This window comes from Equus quagga, chromosome 14 (genome assembly GCF_021613505.1).
Source record: "Equus quagga isolate Etosha38 chromosome 14, UCLA_HA_Equagga_1.0, whole genome shotgun sequence".
Classification (NCBI taxonomy): domain Eukaryota; kingdom Metazoa; phylum Chordata; class Mammalia; order Perissodactyla; family Equidae; genus Equus; species Equus quagga.
This window is the reverse complement of record NC_060280.1, coordinates 57,001,683-57,016,444: the sequence shown is the minus strand read 5'-3', so window position 1 is coordinate 57,016,444 and position 14,762 is coordinate 57,001,683. Positions and strand designations below refer to the sequence as shown.

General features: G+C 44.8%; 1 protein-coding gene across 2 annotated transcripts in view; it reads left to right on the top strand.

Moving 5' to 3' along the window:
• The first annotated feature begins 4,957 nt into the window (after window positions 1-4,957).
• The window catches only part of SLC35F2 (solute carrier family 35 member F2), a 39,351-nt gene continuing 29,546 nt past the window's right edge, over window positions 4,958-14,762 (top strand). The window contains exons 1-2 of one of the 2 annotated variants that reach the window (XM_046685809.1): window positions 5,066-5,183; window positions 6,185-6,252. Coding sequence is in view for 1 of the 2 variants with exons in the window: in XM_046685808.1 (XP_046541764.1) it covers window positions 5,083-5,183 (101 nt within the window). In the remaining variant the exon portion in view is untranslated. Of the gene's footprint in view, window positions 5,184-6,184; window positions 6,253-14,762 lie in introns of both variants that reach the window. The other variant, XM_046685808.1, reaches the window with a different exon arrangement.

Below are 14,762 nucleotides of genomic sequence, written 5' to 3'. Positions count from 1 at the left end.
GGTCTGTGGCTGGAGGACATCCACAATGTTTTGACCTTTTTCTCTTAGGACACTTGCTTGGGGGGAAAACCAGCTGCCATGTAAGCAGACCAACTTCCCTAAAGTCGCCAGGCCGTGAGAAAGCCCAGATTAGCCCACGACAAGAGACCACATGGAACTAAGAGGAGAGGGGGGTGCTGATCAGCCCCCAGATGCTCCAGTCCTAACACTTCCCCACCCCCCATGCCTCTGCCTTCTAGCGTCAGCTACCTCTGACCAACTGCATGAAAGACCTTGAGCAAGAACCGCCCGGCCCAGAGCTTCTTAAAGTTTGACCCACAGAAACCGCAAGAGATAATAAAATGATTATTGTTTAAAGCCGCTGAGATTTGGGGTGATCTGATACATACAGTAGACAACTGGAACAGGATTGAAAGTGTATATAGAGTATCTGGCATACAGAAGGTGCTCAATAAGTGGTAGGTGTTTTTTGGTACTTGAAAAAGGACGGTTATTTTGTGCAAAACCTCCAACACCTAAATAATTCTTTTTCAGTAAATTTCCTTGAAAAAACTTGTGGATTGGTGCCCATAGAGCAATGTATTTTAATCCTGATACCAAAATAACGTAGACTGATCAATAATCCTCAGTGAGGGGATGAGCTCATTGTGCAGCCATGCTAGAGCAGTACTACTGTTGCTTCTCTTTAAGGAGGATTTTCTGTTTAGAAAACACATAGAACTTTGTCCATAACTTTATTTATTTGTTTATTTATTTATTTTTTAAAGTTATTTGTTTATTTTTAAAGATTGGCACCTGGGCTGACAACTGTTGCCAATCTTTTTTTTTTCTTTTTTTCTGCTTTATCTCCCCAACCCCTCCGTACACAGTTGTATATCTTTTTTTTTTTTTAAAGATTTTATTTTTTTCCTTTTTCTCCCCAAAGCCCCCGGGTACATAGTTGTGTATTCTTCGTTGTGGGTCCTTCTAGTTGTGGCATGTGGGACGCCGCCTCAACTTGGCCTGACGAGCGGTGCCATGTCCGCGCCCAGGATCCGAACCCTGGGCCGCCACAGCAGAGCACACGAACTTAACCACTCAGCCACGGAGCCGGCCCCTGTCCATAACTTTAGAATCCACATTAGTGGTTGGCTATATTTCCTGGCTCCATTTCCCTGTGGGGGTGATATGTTAAACCTAACATGTTTTAAATTAGGATTAATGTGACCTATTGAAAAACGTCTTAATTGAATATTTTTCAAATTACAGAAGTAGTATATGCCCATAGTTAAGAACACAGCACAATTTCTCCTCCCTTATCCCTCTCCTCACCCCTGACCCCACCGCTCTCATGACTTAAACCAATATCAATAGCCTGGTGTGTATTCTCCCACACCCTTCTTCTTGCTCATGTAAGGACAAGCAAGCATAAATATATGCATATATAGATGTATATGTATATATAAAGATATTTAGCGACTAAATTGGTGGCTTTTACTAAAATGGAATCCTATTATACAATTATTTTGCAACTCTGCAACTTGCTTTTTTCACTTGACAGTATATTACGATCTCTACAAGATAGTGTATATACATCTGCATTTATTTCCCGTGGCTGCTATAACCAATGATCACCAACTTAGCGGCTTAAAACAACACAAATTTCTTCTCTTACAGTTCTGGGGGTCAGAAGTCTGAAATCAGTTTTATTGGGCTGCAGTTAAGGCTTAAGTTGTCAGGGCTACTTCCTTCTCGAGGCTCTGAGCTTCTCGGGGCCGCCTTTAATCCTTGGTTTGTGGCGCTTCCTCCGTCTTCAAAGGGCATCACTCCAATCTCTGCTTCCATCATCGTATCACCTGCTCTTCTGCGTAAATCTCCCTCTGCTTCCCTTTTATAAGGACACTTGTGATTACATTATGGCCTCCCAGGTAATTTAGGATAATCTCCTTATCTCAAAACACATAATTTAATCACCTCCGCAAAGTCCTTTTTGCTATATAAGCAGCATTCTCGGGCTCTAGGGATTTGGAACTGGGTATTATTTCAGGGGGACATTATTCAGCCTGCCATAGTATCTAAATCCATCTTTTACTCTCACATATTTATACAGAACACACATTTGTATAAAAGGGACTGTATCGTACATGCTGGAGCGTATTTTTAAGTGCTGTTTTCTTTTTCTATTTCTTTCTGCATCGTTTAACTTTTTTAAGGTCACTTGTGTTGACATGTATCCTACACTTTTCTCCATGCTCACATAACCATATACATATTGTCAAATAAAAACCAAATCTGATTTAGGTAATTCTTTATTTGAAAGAATTATTGCAAGCGGGTGGGGGTTATTGCAATAGGAGGAGGGGAACTCTTCCCTGTCTGGGGGAAAGTGGATGAAAGGGTGGCTGGAATGGATGGTAGATCAGAGAATGTTTTACCCTGAGGCAAGCATATTCTCAGGAATGGACCTGTTAAGGTGGGGGTGGGAGGGGTCACATGGGCTCAGGCTGAGGTGGGTGAAAGTTCCCAGGCCTAGAGGAAGAAGAGGAAGTTAACCAGTTTGGTTAACGAGCCTTTTGTTCCAATTGGTCAGGGGGACAAGCAGTTCAGTCAATCATTTATGAGGCAAAGGATGGGAACTTGGAGGGTCTTTGTCTGGCCTTTTCCTAGATGAAAAAGGGAGCATCTCTGGGTCTTACCTAAGTCATGTGGGCAACGGTTTCTTTGCAACATGCCACTTCTAAGAGCACAGAAGGGTGGGAGGTTTCTTAACCATCACTATTTTTCAGGGGCACAGGGCTCAGGTAAAATTCAACATTGTCAATGTACAAGGTTTAATGTGCTGTTTGCTTTACAAAAATGAGATCACGGGCCTGCCTGGTGGCGCAGTAGTTAAGTTCGCACGTTCAGCTTCGGGGGCCTGGAGTTCGCCAGTGCAGATCCCGGGTGAGGACTTGGCACCGCTTGACAAGCCACACTGTGGTAGGCGTCCCACATATAAAGTAGAGCAAGATGGGCACGGATGTTAGCTCAGGGCCAGCCTTCCTCAGCAAAAAGAGGAGGATTGGCAGCAGATGTTAGCTCAGGGCTAATCTTCCTCAAAAAAAAAAAAAAAAAGAGATCACATTAAAGGCACTTCTCTGCATCTTATTTTTTTCACTCAAAGATAGCTAGAGAAAATCCTTCAAAGTTCAACTATAGCTCTTTTCTATTCTCTTGAATGTCCTCATAGTGTCTCATGATGTGGTTGTAGCATAATATTCAGTCATGCCTCTAAGGATGACCTTGTTCTTAGTTTTCAGTATTTTCCCCATCTCACTTCAACAATTAAAAAAAATCATTTCACCTAAACTTTGGCGTTCCGGTACCTGCTAAACTTGGGTTCCTAAAACTATATTCCATTTTTCAAAATCTATCTTCTCTCTTTGACTCTTCTCCCAGAACTGCCAGCCCGTTTGAATTTCCATTTACCATGGTCCCTCCCTTATCTCCTCAGGGGATATGTTCCAAGACTCCCAGTGGGTGCCTAAAACCACGGATAGTACCAGATCCTACATATACTGTTTCTTCCTACACATACATACCTATGATAAAGTTTAATCTATAAATTAGGCACAGTAAGAGATTAACAACAATAAAAAAATAGAACTATTATAACAATATACTGTAGTAAAAGTTGCCATAGATCTTAGTAACTTCAGCATATGGTTTTCTTCTTTCCTTATTCAGTCGAGAACTTTCACCTTTTTCACTTAAAGAAAGCACTTTACAACTTCTCTTTGGCATATTCGAATTGCCAGCATCACTACTCTTTTGCTTTGGGGTCATTCTTAGTAAAATCAGTTACTTGAACCCAAGCCTTGCCACACTGGGACAGTCATCCGACAACCAAGAGGGCTAAGTGACTAACGGGAGGGTAGCAAGCATGGATACACTGGACAAAGGGATGATTCACGTCCAGGTCAGGACCCAACATGGGGGGCAGGGGGCGGGAGGACCGGGGGGCGGGGGCGGGGGCGGACGAGGGGGGCGGGGAGGGATTTAACTTACGAATTGTTCACTTCTGGAATTTTCCATTTAATATTTTCAGATCACCGTTGACCTGTGGGTTACTGAAACCCCAGAAAGCGAAATCGCGGATAAAGGGGGGGAACTAAAGTATTTTTCTCCTTCCTCACCGACCCCTCTGTCCCCCTCCCCGCCCTACCCCTTGCCCAGGGAAGGAGGTGGTCAGGAAAAAAAATGGTCCTAACACCTTTTCTTTTGTTTTCCTGATCGCCTCCTTTCTGGAGGCAGGGGCTCTACCAGACCCATTGATGTCCTCCTGCCAGTGAGAGTCAGGAACTTTTCCACCCCGGTTCCTAGTCCTTCCTTGGTGCGCAGAAGCATCGAAAGATGTGGCCCAGGCCCAGTGCATCCTGGCTGAGCGCCAGGGGTTGGCACCGTCCCCTTCGCCGGCACCTCCGAGACAACTGACTACTGAAGGGCCAACCGACCACGCCCATGAGGAAGGAGACACACCACAAAGACACGTTTCCAGGATCCTTTTAAGATTTTGCTCGTGTTTTGCAAGGAAAAGAAACACAGTAATAAAGCGTCTTCAGTTCTTTTAGATGGGAAATCTCTTATAAACGTCAGGAGGAGAGAGACTGGGAGGTCAAGGGGAGGGTCAGCCGGCCCTTTCCAGTTAGCAAAGTTCAGGCAGTTAAACCTAACTGCTTCTTAGATTAGGACACGCTGGCATTACCTCGTATCACCTCATTTGCTGATTTAAACAAGGAACCATAAAAACCTGAAACGCATATTGGGTATCGCCCAACGCTGAGGCTCAACCGCCAAGGCGAAAAAAAGAAGTGCCCTTTCTCCTCTTGCCTCTCCGGAGGTGCCAGGTTGTAATCTGCAAATGTATTGTCTGGCCCCAGGGGCTTGACAGTTAATGATTTGCGGCCGCAGGAGCCCGGCCGAGGAGCAAGAGGGACGCGAGCGAGCGCGGGCGCGCGAGCGCAGGGCCCGAGCCGAGCCCCCGCCGGCCGCAGGCGCCGCCTCCCGTCTTCCGGGCCCCGGCACTTCGGGGGGTTCCGGGCGCGGGGGATCGCACGGCTACCCATGGAGGCCCCCGCGCCGGCGGGCCCGGGCGGGCCGCAGCCGTACGCGGCGGGCGCGCCCCCCAGCCTGCTGCTCAGGATAAAAGGCAAACTCTTCACCTGGTGAGTGCAGGAGGCGGCGGGAGCGGCGGGGAGCGCCCGGGCGCTGCCGCCTGGGGACCCGGGCGCACGTGGCCGCGGAGACACGCGGCCCGGGAGCGGGGGAAAGGCGGCGGCGGCGGCACAGACTTTGGAGCCGGTTCGGGCGACTCAACATGTGCACCAGGATGTTGCTCTCTACCTGGCTTTATGCGGCGCTTCCTGTTCCTCCCTCGGCTCCCTCTTAGAAATCGTGGGGATGTATTTCAGAGGATTTGGGGGAAATTCACCCTGTGGGCACTGTTAGGTCGCTCCCCGGTGGCCTCCCAGCGGGGAGGGGACCAAGTCCCCAGGGATGCTGTGAAGGTGGGGTGCCCACCCTCGGGCTTGGCAGGTGAGTGAGCGCCTCTTCCTGGTGCCGGCGCCCGCATTTCTTTGCTGCCGAGCCCGTCAGACAGGGCTGGTGATCCTCCACTCACAGATGAGTTCACCCAAGTGAGAAACCTGGGTTAAGTTCGTGGTGCCGCCCGGACGTAGTCCAGAGCCTGCCTCCTTCTCGGGCCTGAGTGAGGCGACAGGGCCATCCCCGGGGCTCGGGTCCAGGATCCTGCTTCTGGTGTCACTGTGCTCTGTGGGAAATAGAGAGAAATGTGCTTAAGGGATTGGCAGCGACTCTGAGACTGGGAAAGCATTTCTGTGGTTACTGGAGGACTTGCATTCTGAAAATACAGGTAACCCAGGACCTAAATTATGAAAGCCAACATTTATTGAGCATCACTGTGTCAACTACTGTGTTTAGCAATTTGTGAGGATATCATCATCTAATCCTTACCACTTTATGAGACAACACCGTTGTTACACCCACTTTGCAGACGGAGTAACAAAGAAGGCTAAGCGTTTTGCCCAGGACCATGAGATGACCTACAAGGGGTGGTGCCTGCAAACCGCAGTCTAAAGTGCACCTTAACCCCTGCTGGCCACTGGCGCCTCGTGAAACGGCATTTGATTCTTTTTTTTTTCTTCAGGTTAACAAAACGAATTTCCCTTTAAAGATTGTGAAAACCATGTCCTGAAAAGCCACACCATTTTCAAGGTTAGATCATTTTTGTCATATGAATAAATAGTGTTAAATAGATGGATGTGTTTAAAGGGGAAAGTTGGCCAAAAATCACCTGGTATCATCCAGCTGTATATGTCCTGATAAATTTAACCACAAGTTCTCAGCTGGAGGCAGTATAGTGTAATAGCAAAGGGCACTGATTCTGGGTTCAAATCCTGCCTGTCCCACTTACAAGATGGGTGACCTTGGGCAAGTCACTTAACTTCTCTGTGACTAGTTTACTTATTTGTAAAATGGAGATAATAACAGTGCCTACTTTGCAGGGCTATTGTGAGAATTAAGTGGCTGCCTACACAGGAGTGGGCAGACAGCCTGGCTCATGGTCCTACTCTGCACAGGATAGTTGTCACCCAGCATCAGCTATCCACTCCTGGGTGATGGGAAGATGTGGTGTTGCTCCAGAAGATGCCAGAGGCCCTCATGATGGCACAGACAACAGCAGATATCAGTTTAGCAAGATGTAACAAGGATTGGCAATGATTTTTTTTTCTCTGGATGTTCTAATATTGTCGAAATCCTGGTATGTTTGTCAGAAGTATCTAACAGCTTCCTATATGAGACTTCTGTCTCTGAACACACTTTTTTGGTACCTCCCTTTTGGGTTTTTACTTTCTTCGCTGTGTGAGAGCTATTTGTAGGCATCTTACATTCCTGATGGATGGAGTCCTTAACCGCAGGAATCAAGTCTATTTCATTTTTGTATCTCCCATAACCCTTAGCACATAAATGGATAAATGAATGAGGGATGACAAAGCTTCTTGGGGCTTCCTTTCCAGTCTGCTATACTCCCTGCACTCTTCCCTTTCTTGATCTTTATTTCAAGGGTCTTGAGTTGGGGCTTTTTTTCAGTTGGCAGAACTCTTGTTCATTAAGGTTTTCAATCCTTCCTCTGGCAACCATCCAGACACTTGGATTCTGATTTGTGGTTTCTCCTTGTCTGACCCAACAATCAGAAAAGTGCAGTTTACCAGATATCCAGTATTCCTTTACTCAGTATTTTAAACTCTCAAGGTTAAAATTCATCTCCAAAATTTGAGCTTCTCTCCAAGCATCCCCAGCCGTGGCCAGGGAACCCTGGGGGACGGAGGGAGGTTCGTGAGTGAATATGTTATCACCACTTGGATAGGATACAGAGGGATAGTTTGTTAGCACACAACTCTTTTCTACTCCTTTTACCAAAATGGGGCAAGAATAGCCCTTCTGGCAACTGGATACTAAATACAGGGGACAAGTTTGGGGCTGGAGCTGGTTCTGTTTTCATTATGAGAAGGATATAGTCTAGGTAACCCCAACTCCTCATTTACCCACCTCACTAGTGGACAGATAACTTTTCTCTGATTAAGAATATCAGATCACTCATTCAATAAAAGTTTATTGAGCACTCACTGTGTGCCAGGCATTCATGATAACGAGCATTATATGTTTCCCAGTGGGCTCTGCTTGTAATTTCGGCTTTTGTCATTTGTTGCTATCAACTCAAATAACAAATACTGTAATAGGAAGATATGGGTTTCCAGGAGTACCTGAGGATATTTATTTAATTGTATACCATCTAGCAGTTTACATCCTAACACATATACTCTAATTCATATATGAAAAAAAGGCATATTCCTTATAATGAATATCAAGTTTATATCTCTAGCAAAAATCTTTAATTATTATTCCACATATTTATCCTTTTCCCATCAAATAGATGGTAAGCTTTTTGAGGGCATAGATTTTATCCCATTCTTTTTGTAGCACAGTGCAGGACATGTGTTCATTCATTCATTCTTTCATTTCACCAAACCTTGAGCATCTATGATGTTCTACATTCTAGACTAGTCTCTGGGCTATAAAGATGAATAGGATTTAGTTCCTGTTCCCAAGAGAGCTCATAATCAAATTATGGAAAGAAATTATAGTAAGTGCTGTAGAGATGAGCACAAAGTACAGATGGCACGAAGGAGGGCAGAGATCAAGTCCACCGGGGTGAGGTGGGGTTAGGGAGCTCAGCAGAGAAGGTGATCAGGAATTTGAAGCACGAATAAGAGTTTTCCAGGTGGACTAGGTGAGGAAGGGCAGTCCAGGCTTGGAGGTGCCAGAGCGTGGTTTGCTCAAGGAACTGCAAGTAGCTTGGTGTGAGGGGAGCATGGGCTTGAGGAGGAGTGAGCAACAGTAGTCGGTCAATCTACACACGAACTCCTTGTTATTGTCCAACAAAGGGCCTGGTCCTTTGGTTCCTCCATTCAGTTCAGTTTCCTCATTTCAAAGGTTACAGCCCAGAAGTTTTTGAAGGAGTCAGTTAGTGGTGTTTGCATCTACAGCCTTCATCTGTTCATTCAACAAACATCTACTGTGCACAGCACAATCCTAAGCTGGTGTGGAGCCCTGCTGAAGGGTAGTGTTCTGTAGTGTTATGTAAGCAAATATGTGGCCTGTGCAAGTGGGAGATTGGGGAACTTGAGATCCTACCAGTCTCCAAAATGTCTCCTCCCTTCCCCCTTTTATTTGTGAGATTATTTTAATTAGTATCTGCCGGTTCTCCTAGACTCTGGGAGGTGAGGAATCCTGTCTAGTTTTGGTCACAGTGGTAGACTCCACCAAGCACAGCGCCTGCTTTGGAATAGATACACAATGAACATCAGATGATTGGCTGAATGAATCCCTAATTCCAAATAGGAATTTTATAATAGACCGCATCTCTTTTTTAAAAAAAAATTCTGTTCCGCACTATGTATTTTGCTCATGTTGCTTTATTCATCTAGTCTAGTGTTTCTCAATCTCAGCCTTATTGACATTTTGGGCCAAATAATTCTTTGTGGGGGGGGGGGCTGTCTTGTACATTGTAGGATGTGGCAGCATCCCTGGCCTCTCCCACTCAATGCCAGTATAGCACTCACCCCGCCACCTCACCTCTGAGTTGTGACAGTCAACAATCTCTCCAGACATTGTCAAATGTTTCCTGGGGGACAAAATCACCCGTGGTTGAGAACCACTGATCTAGCCTGTTGTTTCTAATTACCTGCTACAAAGTATTCTGTGGTTCCATGGTCCTCCAGTGGCGGAGACCAGGTAGCTGCCAACTCCCAGCCTCCACAAACAGTGCTGTGATGAGCGTTCTCGTACGTGTCCCCTTATGTACTGGGGAGGAGCCAATGGCCATGCCCGGGTCTGAGGCTCTCCAGGTGACTTTAATTAGAAGGGAGGAGATGAACCCCAGGTTGGAGAATCTTTGAGTACCAGAGAACCACTGTTGATTGCTATTGTTGGGTGCCCCTCCATCAGGCTATTCTATGACCATGGCTTTCTCATCAGCTGCTCTAGAAGAAGGGGGAGGCAGGCTCGTTAAGTTGTAGCCCATTGGCCCTAGGAGCTTGGAAGGGGAGGGTGGACAGCCTGAACCTTTTTATTAACTTCTCGACACTCTGGGTAGTTGTTAAAGGGACAGGTAGTAACTGTCCCCATGCAGTGAAGGGGAGAGGTAGGGGCGGATTTTGAAAGCTGTTCTCCAGCATGCCCTCCACTGGGGCTCTGGCTGTTCTCTGCCCTAGGCTATAGTCGTCTCCCTCCCTTAGACCAGTTCTAGACAACCTTGGGTTATTTCTGCCTATCTCTGCTCCGTTCTTCAGTTTGATCTGGAAGAAGAGGAGATGGCTGCCAGTGCTTAATCCCCATCTTGAGAGCATTTCCAGAATATTTCTGAGTCCGCTTCCCCCTCCAATCCCTATTGTCACTGTTTCAATTCAGGCTTTTATTGTCTTTCACTAGCATGCTTATCCTAGCTTCCACCCATGCCTCCACCTACCCCAGATCATCTCACTACTGTACGCAGGAGCCAGAGCAATGCCAAATAAAACTAAAGGGTATCAATAGCTCCATCAAATAGAATTCACCCCGTATCAGGCATCCTACTTACATCTCATCAGTCCTATGACAAACCTATAAAAATAGTTTTTTTAGTCTCTTGGACAGCAGATAGGTCACTTGCCCAAGGGCACATGGCTGGTGAGAGACAGAGCTGAGATGTGAGTTGAGAAGTGAGGTTTCATTTGAGCCTAAAGACCAGATTCACTTTACTATTTCAGAAATCTCATTGCATCATGTGCAGGCTGAAACCGTTTGGCTTCCTCCCATCACCTGCACCGGTGGTTTGCAAACTGAGGGAGTTCTTAGGGTTCCCTGGAGGTTCCTTAGGATCCATTATAGGGGCAAGTTTGGAAATAGGAGCTGGTGGGCTTCTGGGCCAGCCTCTGACCCCCACCAGGTCTGCTGCTTTGCCTGTTTTATAATTTGGCTTTTTTTTTTTTTTTTGCTAAGGAAGATTTGCCCTGAACTAACATCTGTGCCACTCTTCCTCTATTTCGTATGTGGGTTGCTGCCACAGCATGGCTGCTGATGAGTAGTGTAGGTCCACGCCCAGGAACTGAATCTGGGCTACTGAAATGGAGTGCACTGAACTTAACCACTAGGCCATGGGGCCCCTATAGTTTGGCTTTTATGCAAGATGTTTGAAGAAAGGTTCTGCAGCTGAAACAAGTCTGGGGGCTGCTGATTACTGGATGGAGCTCAAGCACTAGCTCTTGCTGCTGCTTCTGGTTGTTGTTCCCCAACCTTCTTCCCTCCCCTTCCTTCCTCTCCCCCCACCCTCTTTCTTTACCTGAACATAATTATTAGAATTTTAGTGGTTTTTATTGTGGTAAAATAACCATAACATAAAGTTTACCATTTTTACCATTTTTTTAATCTTTCTTAATTTTTAAAATTTATTTATTTATTTATTTTTATTTTTTTAAATTTTTTTATTTTTTATTCATTTTTACCATTTTTAAGTGTGCAATTGAGTGACATTAAATATATTCACAATGATGTGCAACCATCACCACTCTCCATTTCCAGAACTTGTTCATCATCCCAAACAGAAACTCTGTACCTGTTAAACACTAACTCTGCGTCCGCCTTTCTCAGCCCCCGGTAACCACCATTCTACTATCTGTCTCTATGAATTTGACTATTCTAGCTCCCTCATATAAGTGGAGTCCTGCAATATTTGTCCTTTTGTGAGAGCTCAAGCCTCTTGACATGAACTACAAGGCCCTCTATCACTGGCCGCAGTTCCCTCTCCAGGCTCGTCTCCCAGAGCATCCATCTCTCACGTGGTGCTCCAGCAACTACGACAAACCACTGATTCCTTCGTACACACTGTGGTCAGCGCCTTTACTCCTGTGGTTCTCTCTTCGAGTGCTTTTCCTATCTGACTTCTTATGGCTGGTGACAGTCTCTTGTAGACAGCACCAAGTCAGGCAGTCTTCTTCCCTGGCTCCTTCTGGTCTCTCTTCACACACATCTTGGGTTGGGTGCCCTTCCTCTGTACCCTTCAGGGAACCTGTTCCTAACTCATGACGTCTACATATTGTGACGTACAAGGTAATTAGCACTAACCTGGGAGAATGCCTTAAGGCCACAGATAGTACTTCATCTTTGATGTATCTGTGCTACTCTGTGCCTGGCCGTGAACTGAAACCATAAGAACCTATTTACAACCAGATTTGGTAAATAAGCTGTAAGAGTTAGGACTGAAATAAAATTAGGCTATTTCTGAAGAGGAGTTTTCAGAGATATTTTGAAATAAAGGCTTCATGGTATATCTAAAACAAATATATGAGACTACTTGCCTTTTAATAAACAAAGTATATTTCACATATCACCCTTTCTTCATGATTCAGGATTATCATTATGAACTTTAATTATCCTGCTAAGTGGCAGTAATCTGCTCAGGGGCCTCTGACGTGAATTGTCTTATTTTTTTTCTGACTTTTTCTCACAGTTGTCTCATGTGATTTTTTCTGTGTTACTGAGCACATCTCTGGGAGCCAGCCTTCTTTCTAAATTATGACTTCTAACCTATTAACAATGTAGAAATCACATAACCCAGTTTCTTAGAAGTGCTTGTAATCAAAGTATAAATAGGCCCTGTATAAAGATTTAAGTGGTTTCATTTTAACAAATTATAAAAACTTAGTGCACAGATTTGGGGACTTTTTTCTTTTGATGGTTATTACAGGACTCTTAATTAAAGTAATCAGATAAGTGACATGTCACAAAAACTTGGTTATTTATGTTAATGATGCAGAGATAGATTCCATGAAAAACCACAGTTAAGACCCAAACTTCTTTCTAGTCATTCCTTGGAAACCAGAGTATTTAAGGAACACAGTGACTCAGTTTCTCCAGTCCAGCAAATCCTTACTGGGAGCTTGAGGCTAGGATTGTGCTGGGTGACTTAGAGCTTCCCAGAGAAGGCAGGGATGAGCCTGCCCAGAAGAGTTTAGAGGAGCCTTTCCTAAGCTTTTCACAGTGCACTCAAGTCAGAGAGAAAAATAATTATAAAAGCCAATCTTTGCTGAGTAAAGTTTATTACTCTGTGTACCTAGAGGAACCACAGTATTCCAGGACCTCAGGGTGGATTAACTCCTGTAATCCTTACAATAACTTTCTGCAGTAATTATAATACTATCCTGACTAGCCCCATTTGATACATATGGAAGCTGAAGCACAGAGAGGTTAAGGAGTTTCCCTTAACAGGATTAGTCACACAGTAGTAAGGAATGCAACCAGGCTTTACCTCCAACTCCCCAGAGCAATCTGGCCCCAGAGCCTGTGCTCCTAACCACTGTGCTGCCCTGCCTCTTGTGAGCTGGGCAGCAAACAGAAAATACAGGCCTTGGACAAATTACTCCCTGGGGTTTTTGCTCTGGGATATTTGTATTCCCAGGGGTTCCAGAGAGTATATAAAGTCACAGGATAAATATAATGCATCTTCCTGGAGCATCATTTAATTTAGTTTTTGAACTCCAGTTGAATGGAAGTGGATTAATCATAATCCCTGGCTCATGACACACTTTCATCATTGGCCCATGAAAGGCTAAATTAATTATTTTATGCAATAAGTTCTTGTAAACCCACCATTAGCTCTAAAACTAGAATTGTGACAGTAATTTACATCTGCCTATTGGTCATCCTCTCTTCCACCCACTTCTTTCCCAGAGATAGTCACCATCCTGAATCCTCCTTTCACCATTCTCTTGCTCTCAGTTTTATTTATTTATTTAATTTATTTTTTATTTTTTTGAGGAAGATTAGCCCTGAGCTAACTGCTGCCAATCCTCCTCTTTTTGCTGAGGAAGACTGGCCCTGAGCTAACATCCATGCCCATCTTCCTCTACTTTATATGTGGGACGCCTACCACAACGTGGCTTGCCAAGCAGTGCCATGTCTGCACCTGGGATCTGAACTGGCAAACCCTGGGCCACCAAAGCGAAATATGTGCACTTCTGCTGTGCCACCAGGCCAGCCCCTCAGTTTTATTTTCTAATTTTTTTTGTGGATTTTTTGGTGAGGAAGATCAGCCCTGAGCTAACATCTCTTGCCAATCTTCCTCTTTTTTTTTCCTCCCCAAACCCCCAGGACATGGTTGTATATTCTAGTTCTTCTAGTGGGATGCTGCCGCAGCATGGCTTGATGAGTGGTGTATAGGTCCACACCAAGGATCCAAACCTGTGAACCCTGGGCTGCCGAAGTGGAGCACAGAAACTTAACCACTGCGCCACGGGGCCGGCCCGTACTTGCTCTCAGTTTTACATAGTTTTGTACCTCTATGTATTTCTAAAAAATGTTTTTTATTATCATTTTTTACTTGGTTAAAAGGATATCATACTACATGTAATCTGTTGGGATTTATCCTCCCTGCCATATCGCATTGCTAAGATTCATCCATATTGTTGCCTGATGCTGCAAAACCCCTCCTTTGACTCTAGATAATACTCTTTCCTGTGAATATGCCACACTTTATTCATTAATTTTGTTGACGGGCATTTGAGTTTTCTCCAGGTTTTTTGCTGTAGTGAACAGGACTTCTAGGCACATTCTTCTACATGGCTCCTGTTGATCATGGATAAGAGCTTTTTTATACACACACGTGCACATTTACATGGAGAGGAATTGCTGGATTGTAGGGTATGTGTCTGTTCAACCTCATAAAATAATGCCAAACTGTTTTTCCAAAGTGGTTGTACCAATTTACACTCCCACCAGCTGAGTATGAGAAATCCTGTGAAACAAACATCATTTCTAACACTTGGTATTTATCAGACTTTTAAATTTTTGACAGTGAAATGAATGTGAAAGAGTATCTCTTAATTTGCATATCCAGGATCACTAGTGAAGTTGGGTCTCTGTATGTTTATTGCTTTATGTGTTTCCACTTCTGTGCAATACCCATATTACCTATGAAATACTCGTATTACCTGTGAAAGACCCATCTTTTGCACATTATTGTTATGTTAAACAGATTGCTCTATACACAATGCAGTTTACATGGATTTTAAAGATACCACCTGAGGCGCCGGCCCAGTGGTGCAGCGGTTAAGTGCGCACATTCAGCTTCGGCAGCCCAGGGTTCGACGGTTCGGATCCTGGGTATGGACATGGCATTGCTTGGCAAA